We start from the raw sequence: 21333 nt of genomic DNA on the forward strand, positions 1-21333 counted from the left end.
AAAATCAAGAATCAGGTTCAGATCAGGTAAAAAATATGAAAAGTGGAACTTAACTTCACAATTTCACTTTTTACAGTGCAGCATTGACATTTGAGTCATTATATGACAAATTTCCACTGTTTGTTCCACAGGTTTGCGTAATTGTATCTTTGCTTGTTTTGTTGTTTTGCTTTCATTATATCTGGACATTGGATTGGTGCCGATAATATAAAACATGATTATTTTTAAGGATTACATTTTATGGGGCTGTCTGAGCAAAAGGCACGCTGCTGCTGTACTGTTGAGGTGGTCTCATTTTCCTCATACTCGCTCCTAGTTTTAACAGGCAGAATTAATGAGGACATTGAGAGGAGCCATCACCATATTTTTTCAATAACAAATAATAACACAAAATACTCCATCTCATCAGGGAGCTGCTGCACGTCAATTACGCACAAAATCATATTTACTCATAGTGCAGAAGGGACCTGCTACTGCATTGCTCCAAGTTCTCCAAGCATTCTGCCCATTCACGTCACTGTTGACTGAATTTATGAGCAATTTTTCACATTAATGGGACTGTCTTTGTCTGGTTGAAACCATGTATGTGAGTGTGTTTTGTTGCTTTATTTTTTTGTGTGTATGTGGTCATTATAAGGCCTGAAAAAACTATTGTGTCTGTAAGCATCTGAGAAAGCGAGGAGAAGAAAATATGGTGAGTGCTTCTGCTTTAATCAGCAAGCAGTCTTCAATTACAGGGCTGCATGAACTTTTTAAACAAAAGTCACATCACCAGATGCGCCTGTTTCTCAGACGTGTGGACAACTGTACCTGCTGCATTCGTGAATGTGTTGTATTCATGCTTGAAACCACTTCAGAGAATGTAAACTGTGGAACATTTGGCGTCTACACACATAGGAGAAGAAAGCGTTTATTGTTATTGTTAAATTAGATGCTGCGATGAGGAAATTGAGGAAAAAACCTGAGACAAGGGTGATTCAGGGTTGTAGACTCCAACAAATTAATTAATGACATGTTTAGCTTCGGCTAAATGCTTCCTATTATTACAGAGCTGAAGTAAAATATAAATAAACACACATCGGGCATCACAGCTGATCCATTTATACTCATTGAGTGGGCAAAGTAACTCATTTGTTGCCGACTGCGGGTGAGATGGAAGGAAGATGCGGTCACTTTTACCCATATTTAGCCTTGTCATTGGCCAGCGCCAGGCGTCGAATGTTGGCCACACAGCTGGCTGCTGCCTCCTGCAGAATCTCATCCGTGGATCCGATCATGATGAGCAGGAGCTGCAAAGAAGAGAGGAACATGAAATGATAACACTGGCCAACATTCTCCTTTCATTAGAGAGAACGAAAACCGCATAGCTACAATAACAGTCATTCACGAAGGCCTCTTACAGCAGTTCTTTCCTGGGGCTTGAAGGAGACATCTAATCTGTTATTAAGCTATAAATGCAACTGTTTGCACACTGCAGATTTTTGCCAGAGGAGTTTACAGCTCCTGCGGCTGCCAAGGCTCGCTGCCTACTGGATGGCAGCAGCACTGCGCCGGCTCATTAACTCACATATCGGTGTGTTTAGTTGGGTTGCGAAAGCTAGATAAGAGGAAGAAAGTGAGAATATGGCACAGCATATATGTGAGTGAGTGTATTACAGGAATTGTGTTTGATACTGCAATGAATATGTTGAGTAGTTGTTTTGAAATTCTTCTTTTGTAGAGCCCTGCACATTTGGCCATGTACTAAACCACAGTTTGGCTGGACCCTCCATCAGATCAAAGGTCATATCAGATCCCACCACTTCAGCATTGTGTATCCTGCTTCTTTTGATCCGGACTCGAAAAAAAGACCAATTTCTGGAACATTCAGACTATATATTAAGCTTTTTCTTTTATTTTACAATGAGAGTTGCTTATTATACAGTCACACAAAGTAAACCTAAGGGGTAGAGTTTGTGCCAATGCCACACTGTGGGTAAGTTATAATACAGTTGTCTTTGTCGAGGGAGGGAGAGAGACAGACAGACAGAAAAATTAGTGGCTAAATCTAAATAAAAAGAAAACGGCGGACAAACACACTGGCACAATGGGCAGTCTAAATCTGTTTGGTATGTGTGTGCCCCTCACTGCAGTACCAATAGAAGGTCATTCATTGAGCTTCACCCAGTTTATGCCAGCACATTTAGGCCATGTTGTCACACATATACTCAAATAAATCACTTATTCAGCATTTCAGAGTTTCAAAATTCTGGCCGATTCCAATGCTGTAAGTCAAAGAATATTTTCATGTTACAGCCGATAACGAATGTGATTGAAATTCTTATAAGTCAAGCAAGCACGAAAGAATCATAGTTGACCCTGGACCACAAAACCAGTCTCAAATCCCTGGGGTATATTTGGCAATAGCCAAAAAAAGCATTGTACGGGTCAAAATTATAGATTTTTCTTTTATTCCAAAATCACTGGGATATTAACGTCATATTCTATGAAGATATTTTGTACATTTCCTAATGTAAATAAATCAAAACTTAATTTTTGATTAGTAAAACAGTAATACAGTTGCTAAGAATTCATTTGGACAACTTTAAAGGCAATTTTCTCAATATTTAGTGTTTTTTGCACCCTCAGATTCCAGGTGTATCTCGGCCAAATATTGTCTGATCCTAATAAACCATACATCAATGGAAAGCTTTATTCAGCTTTCAGATGACGTATAAATCTTTTATAAAATTGACACTTAAGACACTTGGTTCTGGGCCACATATTTGTTTATGGTTCTATGTATGTTTACAATATTTGATGTGCTCGATGTGTGTGTATTGATCAATGTTTATGTGAATAAAATACTAAATTTAATTTGTTAATTTGACAAAGTGATAACGTTTCTTCAGAAGTCTTGGATTATGTCTAATCCATAATGTCTTTTTGTACTTTTGGAAGCGTGAACATTTTGGTTGCACAGATAAAATATGGACAAAAATTATTTCAGAAGATAAGCAAAGTCTTAAGGGTTTGGAAATTATATGAGGGTGAAAAAATTATGATAGAAATTTCTGGGTGAGCATTAGAGGAGAATACCCAATGTATTACCAACCTAATGTACATCCTTAAAATCCTTTCTAAAACTGTGTCATCGCTTGTGGATTTGAGATCTATTTATGGCTCAGATTTGTTTAACTCTTTTCATGTTCTACACACATGCACCAAGTTTATATAGACAACACTAAGCCAAGGCACAGAGAGGCAATACATTCCCAAAATTCCTTGCTAAAAGTTAAATACTGAGAAATAAACAGTTGGAAAGACTAATATTCTATCTGTGAGCTCCACCGGATTCCTGAACTGAACCGACTTGCACAAAAAAAAAAAACAGCTTCGATAACATCCCTCCTCGTCTTTATTTGTTAAAATCGCTTCCAGGTTCTTCACATAATTTCAGCAGTCTCTCTCCAGCACATGAATGTATCAGTTAACATGTTCAGCTGGATTTCCAGATTTGCCGTTTTTAAAATAGATCCCAAAACACCTCGAACGGATGCAAACACGAGGCTGCAGCAACATGCCAGCACATTCAGACAAGCTGCTTTTGTGAGCAGTCAGAGGATGCCCGCGACAGGGTCAGCCACCGTTTGCCAGAGCTCATAGAGTGTTATTCAGCCGTGGCCAAACAGGGGCTCCTAGGGCCTGGAGCGGAGCCTCAGATAAGCACTGCTCTCTGTCTACCCCTGCCCCTCTCAGCTGGTTCCTGAACAGACTATAATAGTCCACTTGTTAAATACTCCCAAACCTCAGTAACATGATAACTTGCCTCATGTTTGAAAAATGAATCAGAGCCTCTAAGACTTTCTTCTGTCATAAATGCCGCAAGAGCGGGAGGATCCTGACCTCCAGGAAGGTAGAGTGAAAGCATGTTTTCCCAGGCTTCTTTTTCAGCACAAGCACATGTATGTAAGTTCTCACACATGTACGCACGCTTGCACACACATGCCATGCATGTAGGTGTTGTGGTGTTAAGTGCAGCAGCGGTAAGCTGCCGTTTCCTGAGGAGAGGGTTTCAATCTCGGTTAAACCCCCCCGTTCACATACCTCTACTTGTTCCCGTCCTCTGCCCTCACTTTTGTCTTTACATTTTTACTTATATTACTCTTATTCCAGTTTTCTTCTCCATTCAATGTTCTACTAGAACCCATTTCTAAATGGCTTGTCCCCTAAATGACATATTGTTCTTGAGAGCTGCACACAAAAGCACACAACACGATCAGTGTAATCTGATTCATGACAAATGACTCCTATGAACTGGTTCTTTTTTAGTGAATCAAAAAGTGTGACCAGTTTAGTCTGAAGGTTGAACCTATTCTAATGAGTAACAGTAAAAAAATAACATGTGTTCCCTGGGATTCGAACCCCCAACCTTGCGCTTGCTATGGCAATGCTCTACCACTTGAGCAACAGTTTTTTTTTTTCATTTTAACAATAGTTTATTAGAACAATAGTAAGTCTATTGAGTTTTTTTTATCTATTGTTAGCTTTTGTTTAATTTATAATAAAAAAATTAGCACTTATTTCAGTTAGCTGCCAAATTTTTCCATCTTATATGTTTTATTTCACCTTAATTTCTGTTACCAAAAACAACTTTTACAAGTTTTTAGTTTCATTTAACAGTAACAACACTGGTCTGAAACATGACCTGTATAATTTACATATTAGCAGCAACCAAATTTATTAAAAAGTCAAATGGCCATTAGGTCTTAAATATGGCCAGAACAGAATCAAAAATTGGAATCGAATTGAATCAAGAATTTGCGACTCAAAACTGAACTGAATTGGGAAATCTATATTGATGCTTTTTATGAGAAAATGTAAAATATGTTTCTTCCTCTCTTTTACTATTTTCCCATATACACTTTCAGGATATCCTTGGTCTATACACTTACTCTTTGTTTTATTCTTTTCCAGGCTCTCCCTCCTGTTTTCTTTATTCTTATTCCTCAATAAACATGCAAAGAATGCTTTTCATGTTATCTACACGCATCTCTTAAACCCTTTTCTACTCTTACACCTGAGATAGCCTGCATTCCTCACCTCAGACGAAACGGAGGGTCGAGTCATGCTGTTTCAAGACATAAAACACCCCAAACTTCAGACACATGCTACAGTAGCTAGATCAGAAAGCTCTGTGAGAGAGAGGGAAAGAGAGAAGACTGAGACTGAGTGTGTATAAGGACGTCATCTGCTTGCCATATCCACAGCAGCTTCAACCTGCTACACACAGACCATGACTAAAAGGAAACGTATGGAATATTTCTACAGGTCGAGGCTAAATCATGCTCTTTTTACATCTCTCCTTCATATTTTGTACATTTGCACGCATACTGGTTTGTTTTAAACACATAAATAGGACAGGAGGGAAAACAGAAGTAGCATCACAGGACTTTCACACATGACAAACACAGGTTTGCGGTCCACAAAAAATACAGTCTAAGCCGCACAAAACATACCAGGATCTGGCAACTCACACCAGCTGGAATCCTCTAAGATGGAAATGGCTGATAATTACCGTTCGTATTTTGTAATTTGTCTCGCAAAGGTATTTTTGCCAATGAAAGGAGCTCTTTAACAGAAAAATCAGGCTAAAGCTGTCTGCAAGGATTTATGGTTTCAACAAACAATCTGCAAAGCTGTGGTGGTGTGCTGGAGGGAAAGAGAACCTGGAAGAAAAGGGTTTTCTGAGCATCAGGCACAACGAGGCACATCCGAATGAAAGCTGTGAGATACTGAGCATACATGTCAAATCAAACGGAGTGTGTGTTTAATTACCACAGGCTACAGGACCCTCATACACACTCAACATGCTGAACGCTGTCTTTCAGAGATCAGCAATCCTAGCCATAGTAGTTCCCAAATGGGCTGAACTTTCATACGTCTGTTTTTTGAGGTGTAACACGCTTGTAAAATCATAAAAGGCTTTTGTTTCAGAACCAATTTAAAATGCTCTTTCATATTTTATGAAATATTCAAATGGAATATTAAAAGTTGTTTTTGAGTTAAATAAATTGTGTAAAAAGTGTAAAGGCAGAATTTGGAGAGGCTGGAGGGTGCAGAGACCATCTCTAATGTATTTTCCAGTGTAAAATACTTTCTTCTCATTGCTTAATTTCCTCTGCTAAAGCTTGGGGGACTGAGTTCTACACCATTAAGAACGTCGAACTGCAAAGTTACAGACAGAACATAAGTCTGAGAAGGCACAGCATGCAAAAGCAGGAAAGGGAGAGAGAGCGGAGGAAATCATTACAGCTCTTAGCTGTTGGGTGTACAAGAGCTTTTGACTCTGAAATACGATTGCAATAATAGCAAGAGGCAGTCTTGAGTTTTACACCCCTTCATAAATTAGACTGGAGTGTAGACATCATCCCTGATAAACTGTCTCTCGAAACCCGTTTACAATGGTAGGAAATATTGTTTTAACATGTCTTCTGTCGCAATAGCCGGTACATCATTTTAAATGACAGCTGTGCAAGTGGTTGTTCAGGTGCAGGCAGCAAATATGCCAGTGAGAACAAGTTAAAGAGGTAATGAGGGCGCAATTGAAGGCTGGATTGTGCAACTCATGCAGACACAAGCATTCACACAGACACAAACACTGAGCTGTCCAGTTTTTGTCATTGCTTGAACCGTGCAAGAAAAAAAACAAAAAAACATTCGCCTTAACGATTTTTGCAAATTGGACATTACTCTTTTGGAACACCCAAAGTTCAGTCCAGCCTCCAATTATGGGCTGAGCTGAACCACATTCACTGCACCAGCACATCAGACTACAGCACACCATTAAAGGAACATGGGAAAAAATATCTGGCTGCAACTGCAACACGACAACCACTCTCATAATTTATTATCCAGTTGTTATTGGGGGTGTGGGGGAAGTGTTTTAACTGTATGTACGAGCTCTCAAACAGTTTTCTCATGTGAAAATCAGATTGGGAAAAGTGAAATGTGGTTCAATTTGAATATTGGCAAAACATGTTTTTTTCTCCCAAACTGAATTACAGTACATAAATAAAATATCATCTTTTATTGAAGAATACGTAGTTCACTAGTGTTAACTGCACAGTCATCAGGTAGAGAGTATAATGAGTCTATGCTGAAGCCAGTCTGAGTTCATGGAGGTTTCTGGTTTAGTCTATATAAAAGATCTCTTAGACTTTCAGTGTCAGAAAAAAGTGAAAAAAATTTACATTTAGAGATCTTGTCACTGGGACAGTACCCTTAAAGGGGTCATGACATGGATTTTTTTTTTATAATTTTCATATGTTACTTGAGGTTTGCTTAATGTTAAAGTTTTTTGCTCGAACAAAACAATAAATATGAGGGAATATGATCTTCAACCCTCATTCTAAACCTCTCTCAGAAACTCTCACAGAAACAACACAGAAAGTTTTTAAGGGGTGTGTCCTTTAAGGTTCTCAGTAATCGACCACTGTTATGATTGGCTAATGTCACTGCATAGGAAAGAACTATTCGTTGATGTCTTGCTCTGGAGACAGTGTTAATGCAAACGACTGCGCCCCGGTGATGCCACCTTGTCCCTCAGATACTAAACAAGCCATTATTAAATAAATGCTTTGTTTAGGAGTAGGACGTTTTGAGTTATGTAACTTGCAGGATGGTACAAAAGATCAAGGGAAATTTGATTTCTCATGTCATGACCCTTTAAAAAAAAGACAACTTTGAACCTTAATATGCACACCTAAAAGGTGCATATTTGTACCTTTTAGCAGTTATATACCCTTAAGTTACTACTATGAATCTTTAAATGGCCCTTTAAGGGTACTGCTCAAGGGACAAGCTGTCCCCTAAAGGTACTATACAATTTTTGCACATTTTTCTGAAAGAGGAATAGTTATTTAAGGGTTATACTAATCACCAAGTGACATTACAGAGTTCTAAAATAAAATGCATTAGCTTTCTTTTGAGCTGCTGCAGTCTAGACCTGTCACTCTAACAGCCACATCTTGAAATGCTTGATTTCTGGCATTAGCGGAGAGCAGTTTTCCCTAAATAACCCTGCAAGAGCTACAATAAAACCTACATCACACCTAACACATAAATCCGTTTAGTTACTTGTAAATTGAGCAATTATTACGGAAAGTTTTAAAGACCATGTAAGGCATTGTTGTCTAACATACCGTGTATCTTTTTTTTTAGCACCATATTGAGTGTATTCCAGAAACTGCCACTCAGAAAGTATCCCAGCAGTGTTCTGTCACCCCAGACCAGTCTGTCCTGGCCAAAGTCATGCCACAATCACATTCTGCTCCTTCTTCCCAGCAGCTTGCTGAGCAACCGTTCCCCACGCAACAGCCTTCCAATGCTCAGCAGCCCTGGCATGCTAGGGCTCAGGATATAACTGGGGGGTGGCGGAGCGAAGCGCAGTATACACACTGCTGTTTGCTCTGCTGAATTCCCATGATGGTTAGAAAACGCTCTAACATCCGCCCCCCACTTCAAAACTATCACCCCACCCCCTTCAAAAAAAAGAAGAAAAGAAAACATGCCTTGTTCTCCTGCCCTCATTGCTCAAAAATAGTTTGAAATACATCCTCTAAAAGCTTATTAGTGATGTTTTCATATGCCAACCCAGCTTGTACTTTGGAGAAAGCTCTCAGCTAGAAATGCGAAAAATTAGATCATGCAGTACCTTGACTACTCCGTTTTCATGCATTGTGATGCAGTTGTTAGGGTCTTTAGACAGCTCAAACAGAGCCCGGGCTGTAGCTTGGTGCACCGAAGTGTCTTTTGATCGAAGGTAGTGCACCAGTGGGGCTACAGCTCCAGCTTCCCCAAATGATGCACAATTACTCCCCCACTTACAGCAGCAGGCGATGGCTTCTGCCAGGTACCGCCGTAACTTATCATCCCCCTGTACAATCACACAAAGAGAGGGAGACAGAGAAAACCCAATTAAAAGAGCATTGATGGATACACATTTTTAGTATGGTTACAACTGAATATACGGTTACATTGTTAGTAATAGATAATGTACATAAATATTATGATGTGTCTAGTGTTTGATTGGCTTATAATTTCAGAGAAGTGAATTTGTCAATGTGAAACATGACTAGATCAGCACTTACGGTATTGGTGAGATTGGCCAGCATGGGAACCACACCATGGTCTGTAATAACTGCCAGGTTCTCCACATCTTTAGCAATTTTGGCAATGGCTGCACAAACACTGGCCAGCACGTCTTTATTCTGTGATTTTAGCAGGTTAACAATGAGCTCCAAACCACCCACAAAGGAACGCACCATTTCGCCAGCATCCTAAACACAGAGAAAACAAGAAAATGTCATGAATTGCGAAAACATTTATTTTTATGTGTTATCGTGTGATAAATCATTCACTGATTCATTGAACTATTGAGAATAGCCACATTTCTCTTATGATACATGGAGACACTCCAGCATGCTTTGGGATGAGACGCAGGCTGTACTCATTCTGTCACATATGAAACCTGTACACGTCAAACTCAGTCAGTCCACACTACCTAGAGAATATACTCACCTCAGAGAGGAATTATGGCTGAAAAAAAGGAACATTTGTTATTTTTCCCTGTCTGTGCATGTGTATAAAGCAGGGCTTGTTTTAGGCTTGGTGGCACCATGATGGAGGATGAGCTTTCTCCCTCAGATCACATGAAAGCTCATGCCAAAGTAGAGGTCAACCACAGTACAACAGTGGGCATTAAAAACACACAAGCCCACATATTGCACAGAAATGGGAACTTTAGGCACTCTTTTATATTCAGTACAGTTGTGCCAGAGGGTATGTAGCATGCCAGCATGGCACCAGACTGTTTAGAATGATTATATAATAGTACAGTGATATCTTTATTGAGGGTACAGAGGCATATCATTATGGCTTTGGAATCAGATGAAGCCAAACGTTCAGTAAAAAAACCAATCTTTATTCCCACCTGCTATTTTTACTGAATAAAGATGCCACTTGCAATGAAAAGGAATGATTATGGAGTACCACAGGTTGCTGCTTCTGTTCTGGTCATGAACAACATGACACAACCATAACTTGAGTTCAGATTTGTGTGAATTGGAGTCTCCTAGCCTAGAGAACAAAGTCTAAAGTCCCTGACTCTCTTGTAAGTACAGTCCTGTGTGGTTCTCTTGAGAACAATAAAGTCTGTCCCTCTATAACCCTGTATTTCACAACACAGCTTAACCCTAATAAACCCCTTGTACACAGCACAGCAGAAATCAGCCTTCCACCCCACAGGCTTAGAAAGAGAAGAGGAGACCCAGAGCAGGTCATGCGTACAGAGCAGGGTGAGCCTCTAAAGTGATGCCAAAAGATGAGCTCTGTGTTTAGTGTGTCTGGGCAGAGATCAGGGAGGAGAGGGGAGGAATCTGCAGTGTGTCTCACACAGGAAATGGCAGTACAGGAATACTGATGAACACTGGGAAAGCGAGCGAGAGAGAGAGAGAGAGAAGCGGGATCAGAAGAGGAAGTATGGCAGAGCCACCAGCTGCGGAGGGTCACTGAGGAACCCTTTCAACCCAGGGCCCACAAAAACATCCCCAACTAAGTTCCACATCAGCAAACACAGCACGAAGCGAGACGTGCAGAGAGGGAAGAAGAAGAGTGAGGGAGAAAGAGGGAGAACGGATGAAACACAAACAGTGTACAAAAACCAATGTAAGCCAAGCTAAAAGAGGGAAAGGAAAAGGTCCAAGAGAGAAAAGGGGAAGAACAATATGCTGGGAGTGTGAATATGAGAGAGAAAATTTTGGAAATTTCACTCAACAAATTATAAATTACTTTAAAAGCACACATCATAAGCAACAAAAGAAGATTATGGTCTCTCCTCACATCACCTGCTTCTGGTTGTGCTTGAACACACCACAAATATTATATCCACCGACCAACTATCACATATATTCTGCACCTGCATGAGAAGAAATAACTCTCCATACCAGCAGGTGGCAGTAGCCTGTATTCACTGGAAGACCAAGGACTGCGAATATGCAAACCATAAACAAAGCAGTGCTTGGCCTTACTACGGATTCGCTACAAAGCTTCTTTGAATATTGGTCGATTTCTTTCTATGTCCTCTTTGATTTATTTTTTATCTGCTTTCATCATTTCCATTTTTTTGTGTATTGGTTCACCAAGCTGAACAGCTAATCAGAGTTACCTTTCTCACTGAAAGTCTCTGCCGCCGATTCATCATGCCCGCAAGTGTCACTGGTGCAGGCTGACAGACAGCTCAGTGTTAGACTTTTAAGAAGCCAATGTATTTCAAGGAAAGAATAAGAAAATGTACTCAAAAAGGTGTTTTTGATTCAAAGCAGTCTGGCAGAACCTCCAGAAAGACTTTATTCGGTCTCCTCTGTAACAAAACTTAACAGAAATCATCAAATGACCACACCTTAATTATTTAGACTAATTAAGTATGGTCCCTGTTAAAGCAGACAACACTGCTAATCTATCTTACAGTAGCTAATAATTATTAGAGTATTCATAGTAACCACCAGCTGTGAGCACGTGTTTGTGCACTGGTAAGGATTTTGAAATCTCCAGAAGCGGTTCCTCGAGCATGATTCTCATAAATCTGGCCATGGAGCTACTAACTCAATCCACATGGGCCTTTATCTAAATAACTGCTGCTGTGAGGCCGATCAGGTTCCTGGTCTGGATGGGTACGTAATTTCACATAGCCCTTGCCACCAACTCTCACTTCTCCTCTCTCTGAATGCACATACTAAGGGCTGCTGACTCATTGCAGTCCTTGAAGTGAACCTGCATTGTTTTAGTGACACATCACAGCAAGGGGACTACACAGAAAAGGAAAAGACAATAAATTCTGGAAGAAGCAGAAAACTTTTTGATTTAGATTATAAAAAAAAAAACATACATTATATAACAATGCTCTTGTATATGCAACTGTGCTGATAATCTACTACAGGAACAATAATGCATTTGTGTTAATGCATTACACAAGAGGCTCAAGAAAGCAGACTTGCTCTGTGCCAGGTATGAGATTTATATCCTATGTATAGATGAAACCAACTGCTTTGTCCATATACTGGATGTTGCAATTCTGAACGTGTGATTTCTTTGTTTACTTGTGGATTAGCAGAAAGTTAATCATATAGAGGGCAGCGCTCTAGGTTAAATGTGCATTTAGTTTGCAAGAATAAGCTTCTTTGTGTTCTTTCAGCACTGATACCACAAAGGCATTAGATTTGGCCAATTTGTACATCTTTCTAGTCAAGATTTTGCAAATCTACAATGGCAATAGCACTTCAGTTTATGAGGATTCTCTATTGTGTTTATTGAAACACCGTCATTTCAACATGGCAAAATACAAATTAACCTGTTTTGAAACTGGGCATAATTAAACATACCTTTGTGTTCTCAATGCAGGGGCAGATGGCCCAGGCAGCACTGGCCTGAACTTCTGGATTGGGGTTCTTCAGCAAAGACCAAAGAAGACGTACACCATCAAGACGATCGATTATCCTGAGAGAGAAGAATAACAACTTGTATCTTCTGGACACTGAGAGATGTCACACCAACCTGATTTATCACCCCCCATTACATAGTTTACAGTGCAATGTACAGTGTAAGCTCATGACTTGTTTTCCCAACATGTCTGTTTTTCCCAGGATTCAGTTTGGCTTTTGCAGCAGACTATCCCTCCTGGTGTGATGATGAAAACATTCCAGTAGCAGATCAGAAAGCTGCTCAGCATGGCTTTCCCATCACATCCCACCTGCTCAGTCCCTTACGCCGGTACCCCCTGCTCACCTTCCAACAACTCCATTAAAATCAGCCTGGCCGAGGCCTGACCCGTACAATGCTTTAAGGAGGTCCGTGCGGATATTTATAGCAGACCGTGGACAAACACACATTCACACACACTTGCACGGAGCGCACCGTTTAACTCGGTTCCTGTCTGCGACTCTGAGGAGGAAAAAACCCAGAGAAAGTACGTTTTCCAAGTCAAATATTCTCAGAGACAAGTCTTTCTATATTTCACTGCTTCTGAGTGAGGTTTACTTAAGAACAGGCTGTATTTCATGCTGCGGATATGATTCTACTAAAGGATGTAGTCAGGCTCAGGGAAGAACGGGAAAATGACTCTTCAGTGCGGTCCGTTTGTCAGGTATAAATAATATGTAACCTGTTTCCCATGTGTGCATCCAGCGACAAGGCCGACATTCAATGCTGTCATAATTGCTAAACCACGCTGCAAAGGGGGGAGCCAGTGAATGGAGGCCGAGCTGAGCACTGGTCAGATCCATCTTAACGCCAAGTGTACCCCCGACCCCATCCTTATAATAAATCAGTTTGAGAAGCATGGTAACATGGAGACGCTATCCCAAGAGGCCATTAAATCCTTTAGGAGCAGGACATATTGTTGCACTTGAATAGGTAAGATGCACTCAACACTACAGTAGTAGGATGCATCTAGAAATCAGTTTCTGGACTGGTTTAGTGATGGAAGTTTGTGTGTTTGACAACAACAATGGAAAATTTAGTTTAATTTAGTCATTAGATGTATAATCTAATATTTCAATAAATCATTTTGAGAAGGTAATTAGTATGTTTTTAAACTAAACAATAATTTTGAATTTCAGATTATTTTGACTATGTGGAGGACGGCAGTCATGAATTTCTTTTACTGCTTTTAATTTCAGAAACAGGCCTGAACATGCTGTTCAATGAAAGAAAACAATCATCAAATATGAGCTATGCTAATTGCTTTGTAGACTACTGTGCTTAATTCTCAAAAAAAAAATTAAATAAATAAAAATAACCCCGGAACAAAGAGGAATGAAAAAACATTAAAAAGGCTCTTTGTTACTGCAAGGAAATGGGAACAAAAAGACAAGTCCTAAATATAGATTCCATGAGAAAACAAGAACAACATGTTCAAGTGCTGGTACATAGGTCTACAGGACTGAAGTTCTTGGTCACTCAAAGAGTTAAAATTAAATGAATGACCTTATTTCTTTAAAAAACAGCTTTGTGGACTTTTACTACACCACTGTGGTTGCTCACATCCATAAATGTATTAATCTTTCAGACAAAGGCTGTGTGAGCTTGGGTGCCGAAGAGAGGGGAACAAAACGGTCTTCATTTGTGTCCAGCATTAATTAAGAAGGGGACTGCAGTCTATAACAGTCTTGTAAAAGCAATGAGAGTCAGATGTGTTAAAAATACAGAGAAACCGATACCCCAATCTCTGTGAATGTGTGAATTACATGGCACTATAAATATTAAAGACAATGATACTTGTTTTGCTGTTTGTTAACCATATGTCACAACTAGGGCAGGGTATTGACACAGATTTCTGGATTTAATACACAAAATTAGACTACACTGGTCACTTAATTCATTTGTTTTTGCATGCAGTGTGTGAGAGCACCCTAAAAGATGTTTCTTCCTATTATTTCACGAGTTCACAATGTTTTTATTGCACGACACTCAATACAGACCATAATCTATTAAAGTAAGCTGAAAAAGACATTCTGTGTACTCATCTGTGCTTATGCTCGCCTGCCTGTTTCTGTTTAGCAAGTCCAATGGCCGTTGTCAGAAGTGCTTTACAGCTTATACAAACTGACCGCATTGAGACAATAAAAGGCCTCCACCCTGGCCGCAGCTACAAGTCTCACAGCAGGTAGAGTAAACACAGATCTCCGAGGCCTGTAATTACAGAACCAGGGCTGAGGGCTCCTGCCCTGCATGTGCAGAGCATGGAGACTGGTCAAGTGGCACATCCCAGGGCCCGTTGGATCCGCCGCAGAAGCGGTGAACATGGAATCTTTTACAAAGAACAAGAACAATGCCTTGTCATCCTAAACCAAGCCAGCGGTAACAGTGAGAGGGATTACAAGGCCAAGGTTGGATACTACGAGCATTGTCAGCTACTGGATTGTTTCTGGACAACTGTTTTGGATCCAGGCTGATTAGGTAATACAAAAACAGTATAAACAGTCCAACATGAGCACAGGGAAAAGTGTTATAGTAATACAGTGCAGAGTGTTAGTATTTGATTTGTAAAGGACACATTTAAGAATGTTGTGGTAAGACTTACGCCATGTTCTCAAGGTCAGTGGCACAGGCTCCCACAGCCCTTGTGACGTTGCCCAGAAGGGCCTGGTTGGTGCCGGTGAGTAAGTTGACCAAAGGCTGGATACCACCGCTTTTTCGGATAGTGGCAAGATTCTCCGATATTTGGGCACATTCTCCTAAAGCTCCCACTACATTAACAAGTGCCTCTTCAGGTTGGTCTTTGAGCAGACCTACCAGAATTTCTAGTGCCTTATACTCTTGAAACCTGTGAGAAAGAAATATAGCAAGAAATTATTAATCATATGCAAATCCAAAGCGTTTTCAATGAAAAAATACTAGGACTCAATATACCAAGTCATCAATTGCTTATCTCCAAGAAACCTACAATTTCCTGTTGGTTCCACACAACAAGCATTTATGGTGCACTTTTTTTTTTTTTTTTTTTTTTACTTGGGCACATTTCCTCTGTAAACACACTTACTTGTACTTAAAAATGTTTTGATCACAGCTGTTGTAAGCTGTATAAAATTTTGTAACGAATAGTGAGATTTTCCCGTGTGTTTAAACGTGGTAGCTGATGGGATAATGGGAAATCCATGGGAATTTCATGAAAGAGAGCAAGTTGTGTCAATATTGCTCTGAAGGAACCTTCTTCAATGGACACAAAAACATGAAATGGTTTGTTTATAATTAGATGAAGCATTTTTTCCATCATGCAATGGATTATAAAAACATGAAGACTCAAAACCCTAAATAGCAACAGGAAGCATTCGTATGGGTTGTGGATATCTTGGAGGAGAATAAATCCGGTGATGCATTATCACCGCAACATTTCCCACACTGTGCTCAATATGCATTTATGCTCAATGACCACATTTTCTGGTTTGGAGCAAGACAACAAGAGCTTTTGGTGCGATTCTGGATTTGTTTGCCAAGTAGTGGTGAACTACAGTAAACATTTAAAAGGCATATAATGTGGTTGCAGGGAGCCTCAACTAATCTCTAATGTAAGGTTAAGCTATATGGCTGTTTTTATTTACAGTTACGGTTTCTGGCTAAGGAGTCCTGAAGACCATTGAGTGTTCAAGGTCACTTGGTTATAGTCAAAGTAAACTAAATATTTTCTTGCAAGTAAAACAGAAAAAAAGAGAAAAGAAAAAAATCTACCAAAATTAGCACAGTATAAAAGTCAGAAAAAAGGTCAGGCCTACACTTATACATAGCATGTAAAACAGAGATGCCATCAGTGAAGTGTTGTTATCAGCATGCTACATTAAAGTTGTGGAGCAATTACAGTACATGTTACCTCTGATTAATGGACTGTGGGTGATGTCTATTTTTGTAAAGCCAACATCAACCTGCCAAAATAATCATGCCAAGAGAAACAACATGAAACAGCACCGGTCAATCGCTACCACCAAAAAAATATATAAAAAAAGGTTACAAAGTGAGCATGCACCGTTTTAGATCTCCTAACTGCATCCTAAAGACTGCAAAAATAATTTTTAGATTTCTTAGTGACCAAAAAAAAAAAAAATGTCTATTTGCTAAGATCCACAGCTAAAACATTCCTGATTTAGCAACCGTAGCTTTCACGCATTTTCTCAGACAAGCTTTTATACTTTTATTCTTATGTAGGAGATATAGTTTTACATGCAATTTCAAACTAAGGTTTTCAGTTCCAATTATGCTTTTCTTTTTTCAGTTTACTTTGAGAATTGTTTGCCACCATTCTTTTCAGTTTTTAATCATGTTATTGCGAAACCTAATAATTTAGGTTCCTTTGAAAAAAACATCAGATAAAATGCTCTGCTATGTCACTTCATTCCAGCCAGCCCATTTAAGAATACTTTCCAATAAACTGTTACTACTTTGAGCACATTTTATATAGTATTTCACTCTTCATAGAAATCTCCAGTTAATTTATATGGGGTGTTTGTTAAAGCTTGATAGAGTTAGCAACAGCAAAGGACAGTAATTTCAAAATGAAGCAATTATGGACTTTGATGGCACTGCCGTGGGAAAATAAGGGAAATCAGTATTGATGCACATTTTTATTTATTTATTTAGTAATTTAATTTTTCAATAAAAATTAAAAAAAAATTGTTATTTCTTAATAAAATTTTTTGAAACCAAGTGTTAATTTGCCTAAAAGTTTGGTAATTAAATTTGGGTAACTGGGTATTTGAACTCCGTATGCTGTTCAAATTATTGAAGTGAAGTAATAAGCCACCTTTCAATATTTTGGCTTAACTAATTTTACAAATTGCTGCTCCAGCATTATTTTTTGCTAACGGCAAAGTGCTGACATTGTAAAATCTCTCCATTGGATGGCATTAATTAAAATTTAAAAGTCACTGATTCGGTCAGTGATTTCAGTCCATTTAAATTATTTTGGCCAGTTAGAGTATTAATCACTAGAAATGAGTACGTAATTAAGTTTTTTTCTGAATTCTTAGCTGAAAGATCATAGATGACTGTGATATTGCATTTAAAGCCCTATTTAACTGAAAAACTCCAGTGAATATAATAAAATTAAGGTTATGAGCATACTCATTATAATATTTTTCTTGTTATAATATAACAATTTTAATTTTATGCATCATTAATCGGGTAAATGGTTAACATATGCCTTTCCCAGCACATTTGTGGAGGTCTCACATCCTCTTCAGTCACTACCACCTTCTAAAAGCCCCTTCGACCCAGCCCTGAACCCCTCTTTCTGCTGGACCTAGTGACCTCCCCTCTCATCAGCCACACAAAGACATGCTGTCTGCTGCTGGCAACACCAGAACTCTCAGAAAAATAAGGAGGAAAAGCACCTCAAAATTATGACCACTGTAAAATACATTCTGAAATGATTTTTGCCTTACAACACCAGGCCTTGATTGTTTCTGAAATGGCACACTGCGCTTACACCGAGACCAGATGGATTGGGAAAACACTCCCCCTGCAGATTTAATTTTATATAAATGGTTGGTTTGTTTTATTCCAAATGCTGTGTTCGACCTTGATGTTGTACAAAAAAAATTGTAATAAAACCAGTCCTTTCTTCATGTCCAAGTTTGCATTAAATATTCTGCCAGTAACACAGTGGTTTTCTTAAAATTTTAAACTAGCCACCTGCTCAAGTGAACTTAACACAAGTGAGAGAGGTGCAACTCTGGTTTGGCACATCTAGCATAAAATTAATTTTTATTATGCTCTGGATAAAGATAAAGAGCTGATATATTAATAAAAAGACCCTGTTCTGCATAAAGTATGGTGAAAAATGTGTTGCAAAATTAATAAAAAAATTGTATTATAAAAATGTTTTGTTTTGAGAACAAATAGACTCGTCTTCAACAGAATCTTAAAAAAAAATTACAAATAAAAGCTGAAAAAAAATATCCGCCTCTGTCGGTCCATAAAATGCAGTTTGTTTGGACCCTCAAAGTTAATGCATCAAAAACCACACAAAATGATACATTTTCTAATCTCTGTTTGTGTTCCACAGAGGATAGGAAGCCATATACATCTGGGATGGCAGGAGAATGAGTAAATGATGACAGAATTTTCATTTTTGGGAGGAGTATCCCTTCATCACCTGGAGAAAAAAAAAGAACTCTAAAATGATCTGAAACTACGGAGCCCCTAAATGGACATGGAGGTGTAAAAAAAAAAGAAACAGGGTGGGTGGAAAAATTTGGGACGGGAGGAATATTTTTTTGAGTTCTCTTGCAAAACTTTTGCGTTCCCCCAAGAAACTCTGCATTCCCCTCACAAAACTTTTGCATTCTCTCGCGAAGATATTTTGCATTCACTCGCAAATCTTTTGCATTCTCTTGCAAAAGATATTTGCATTCTTTTGAAAAACCAGTTGAGTTCGGACAAACACTTAGTGAGTTAGTGGTTCATACAGCTCATAAGTTCACAATGGAGCAATTAAACAAGTTTTACTTTAAACTTAGACTCAAGTTCAAATACAGCCAGATTTGCTTATACTTTAAGGCACGGTTTTAGGACATTCTAAAACACTTAATGTGGCTTAATGTACTATAACAGTGATATTGGAGGCCCAATTCGGTATTACTAAAAACTATAGACAATTGTAATATTAATAACCTTATTAATAGCATTACTATCAGTAAAGCAGATACATTCTTATTTCGCTCTGGAACCTATGAGAAGGCAATTTTCCCTGAATATCCAAAAGACTGCAAATGCAGTCTCGTGTAGCCAGAACTTCAGACTGATGGCCAAAGGTCTGGAATCCATGGCAGCTTTCACTGGCCAAGGCCCGCCCATGAGACTGACCAGCATGTCAAACAACCAATCACAGTTTGTTTCGTTCATCATCACGTTTCGAGCCGTGGAAATGTCACCACAATAACAGACCGGTGTGTCAAACTCTCGGACGTATTTGAAAGATGATATGCCGCAAACTTGAAATAGTTCACATACTTTTGAAAATCCAGCATTTAGTTGATCCTAATAAGCGCTCATCATAACAGTTGTAAACATGACTGCTTTCTTCTTTCGTGAGGGGGTTTGGCGTCATGGCATGTTTGTTTCCAGGCGGATCGTTAAAAAACGCGACACACACGTCTACCTGAAGTCATGTATAATTCAACCAATGTGACAACGACTTTGAAACTCCTGAAGTGTTTTCACTTTTGTGTGCCATATGCATCAGACGTTTAGTCAACGGTCCATGGTTCTGTTCATATTCCGGGCTAACCTGATTTCATGTATAATTTTTTAATAAACTTTATACTGAATTTGGCCTTTTTATACCACTTTCTTAGTCCATTAATTAAGCGTTTTCTTTCTACAGGGGATACGCTTTTAATGTGCAATTTACCAGGTTACGTTCATATTCTGGGCTATTCTGCTTGTCTGTATGCTTTATTGATAAGGTGTGTACTGAATTGTAAGAACTCTTTGAGTTATCTTTGAGAGAGAACACAAAAGTTTTGCAAGAGAATGCAAAAGTTTTGCAAGGGAATGCAAAGTTTCTTGAGGGCACACAATCTTTTTGCAAGAGAATGCAAAAAATTTGAAAAATATTTTTTCCTCCCACCCCAAATTTTTTCACACCACCATGTCCCTTTAGGGGCTCTGTAGAAAACAGTATTGTACCTCTGTATTGTTATTTTTTAGTTTTAGACTTGGACTCCACTATTCTCCAGAACGATTTTTCAAATCTTTTTTATTATAGTTATCTTTTTCGGTCTGAAAAAGAGTTTAGACTTCAGTAGTGTTTAAACACTTTGTTTACTAGCTTTTTTAATCTCAGTTTTAAGCATAAGTTTCAACGAGGCTTCAGAGGTATTACCGTGGCCCCAAACTTGAATGTTTTCACAGAGCATTACTTTTCTTAGAGGACACTTATTTGGCTAATGGGTCATTAAGTGAATTGAATGGCATGGGGCACCTGCCTCAAGTTTCAGCAAACTAAGCCTGATGTAAATGCAGGATGAGCTTTTGTCAACCTTTGACTTATGGGGTGGAAAGAGAGCGGCCATGCTGCTACTGGGCCATTTCAGACACAATCCTCCCTCTGAATTCCTCTTTCAATACTATTCTATTTGCAGCTGGTGTGGGGCCAGACAGTAGATCCTTCTACAGATCCTAGTCTATAACAATCCCATAAAATACAAAAAAAAAATGTTCTTATCATAAACTAAAAATGTAGATTTTTCAGCTCCTTGGCTTCAAAGTTGTGAAAATAACACCTGATAATTTATAGACAGGTAATGGTGGAATTAAAAAATGCATTTTTGAGCCCTGTAGAGTACATGTCCCCAAACGCATACTGCAAAGCAAAGTAATACATGTAAATCACTTTTATATGAGAGTGCTTGTGTGACAGAACGGGCAAGCCAGATGATGATTCCAAGGTTTTTTTGTATTTATGGGGGAAAATGACTGGCTTAAAAGACATCAGCCGCCAGAAAAATTATACCAGGAAAGCCTCCAGGATGGTCATCATCTTCACTGAGCTAAGTGACGTTGGAATAAAGACCAGCGTGCTTTACATGACAAACGGTTTAAGAGTCTTTCAGCTTACACTCCTGATTATTACAGCACCACTGTTTCAGAGAAGCATTCCGCATCTCCCACAGCCCACTTGCCACTAATAGAGCAACGGCCTCGACTAACATATCACGGGTGTCTATAAAATCAACACTTTACTTCATCTTTTGTTAGCAGTATGGGTGAAAGAACAAATCACATTCTTTAAGCAAAAAGTCA

At 38.9% G+C, this 21333-nt stretch overlaps 1 protein-coding gene across 2 annotated transcripts in view; it reads right to left on the bottom strand.

The window, feature by feature from the left end:
* LOC132122218 (outer dynein arm-docking complex subunit 2-like) overlaps positions 1-21333 on the bottom strand; it is a 54799-nt gene continuing 33466 nt past the window's right edge. The window contains exons 16-20 of one of the 2 annotated variants that reach the window (XM_059532212.1): positions 15119-15361; positions 12420-12534; positions 9132-9320; positions 8696-8917; positions 1-1289 (exon numbers count right to left, since the gene is read on the bottom strand). In XM_059532212.1, the coding sequence (XP_059388195.1) occupies positions 1176-1289; positions 8696-8917; positions 9132-9320; positions 12420-12534; positions 15119-15361 (883 nt within the window). In that variant the 3' untranslated portion in view covers positions 1-1175. The remainder of the gene's footprint in view (positions 1290-8695; positions 8918-9131; positions 9321-12419; positions 12535-15118; positions 15362-21333) is intronic. The other variant, XM_059532211.1, reaches the window with a different exon arrangement.

Source organism: Carassius carassius, chromosome 40 (genome assembly GCF_963082965.1).
Source record: "Carassius carassius chromosome 40, fCarCar2.1, whole genome shotgun sequence".
NCBI lineage: Eukaryota > Metazoa > Chordata > Actinopteri > Cypriniformes > Cyprinidae > Carassius > Carassius carassius.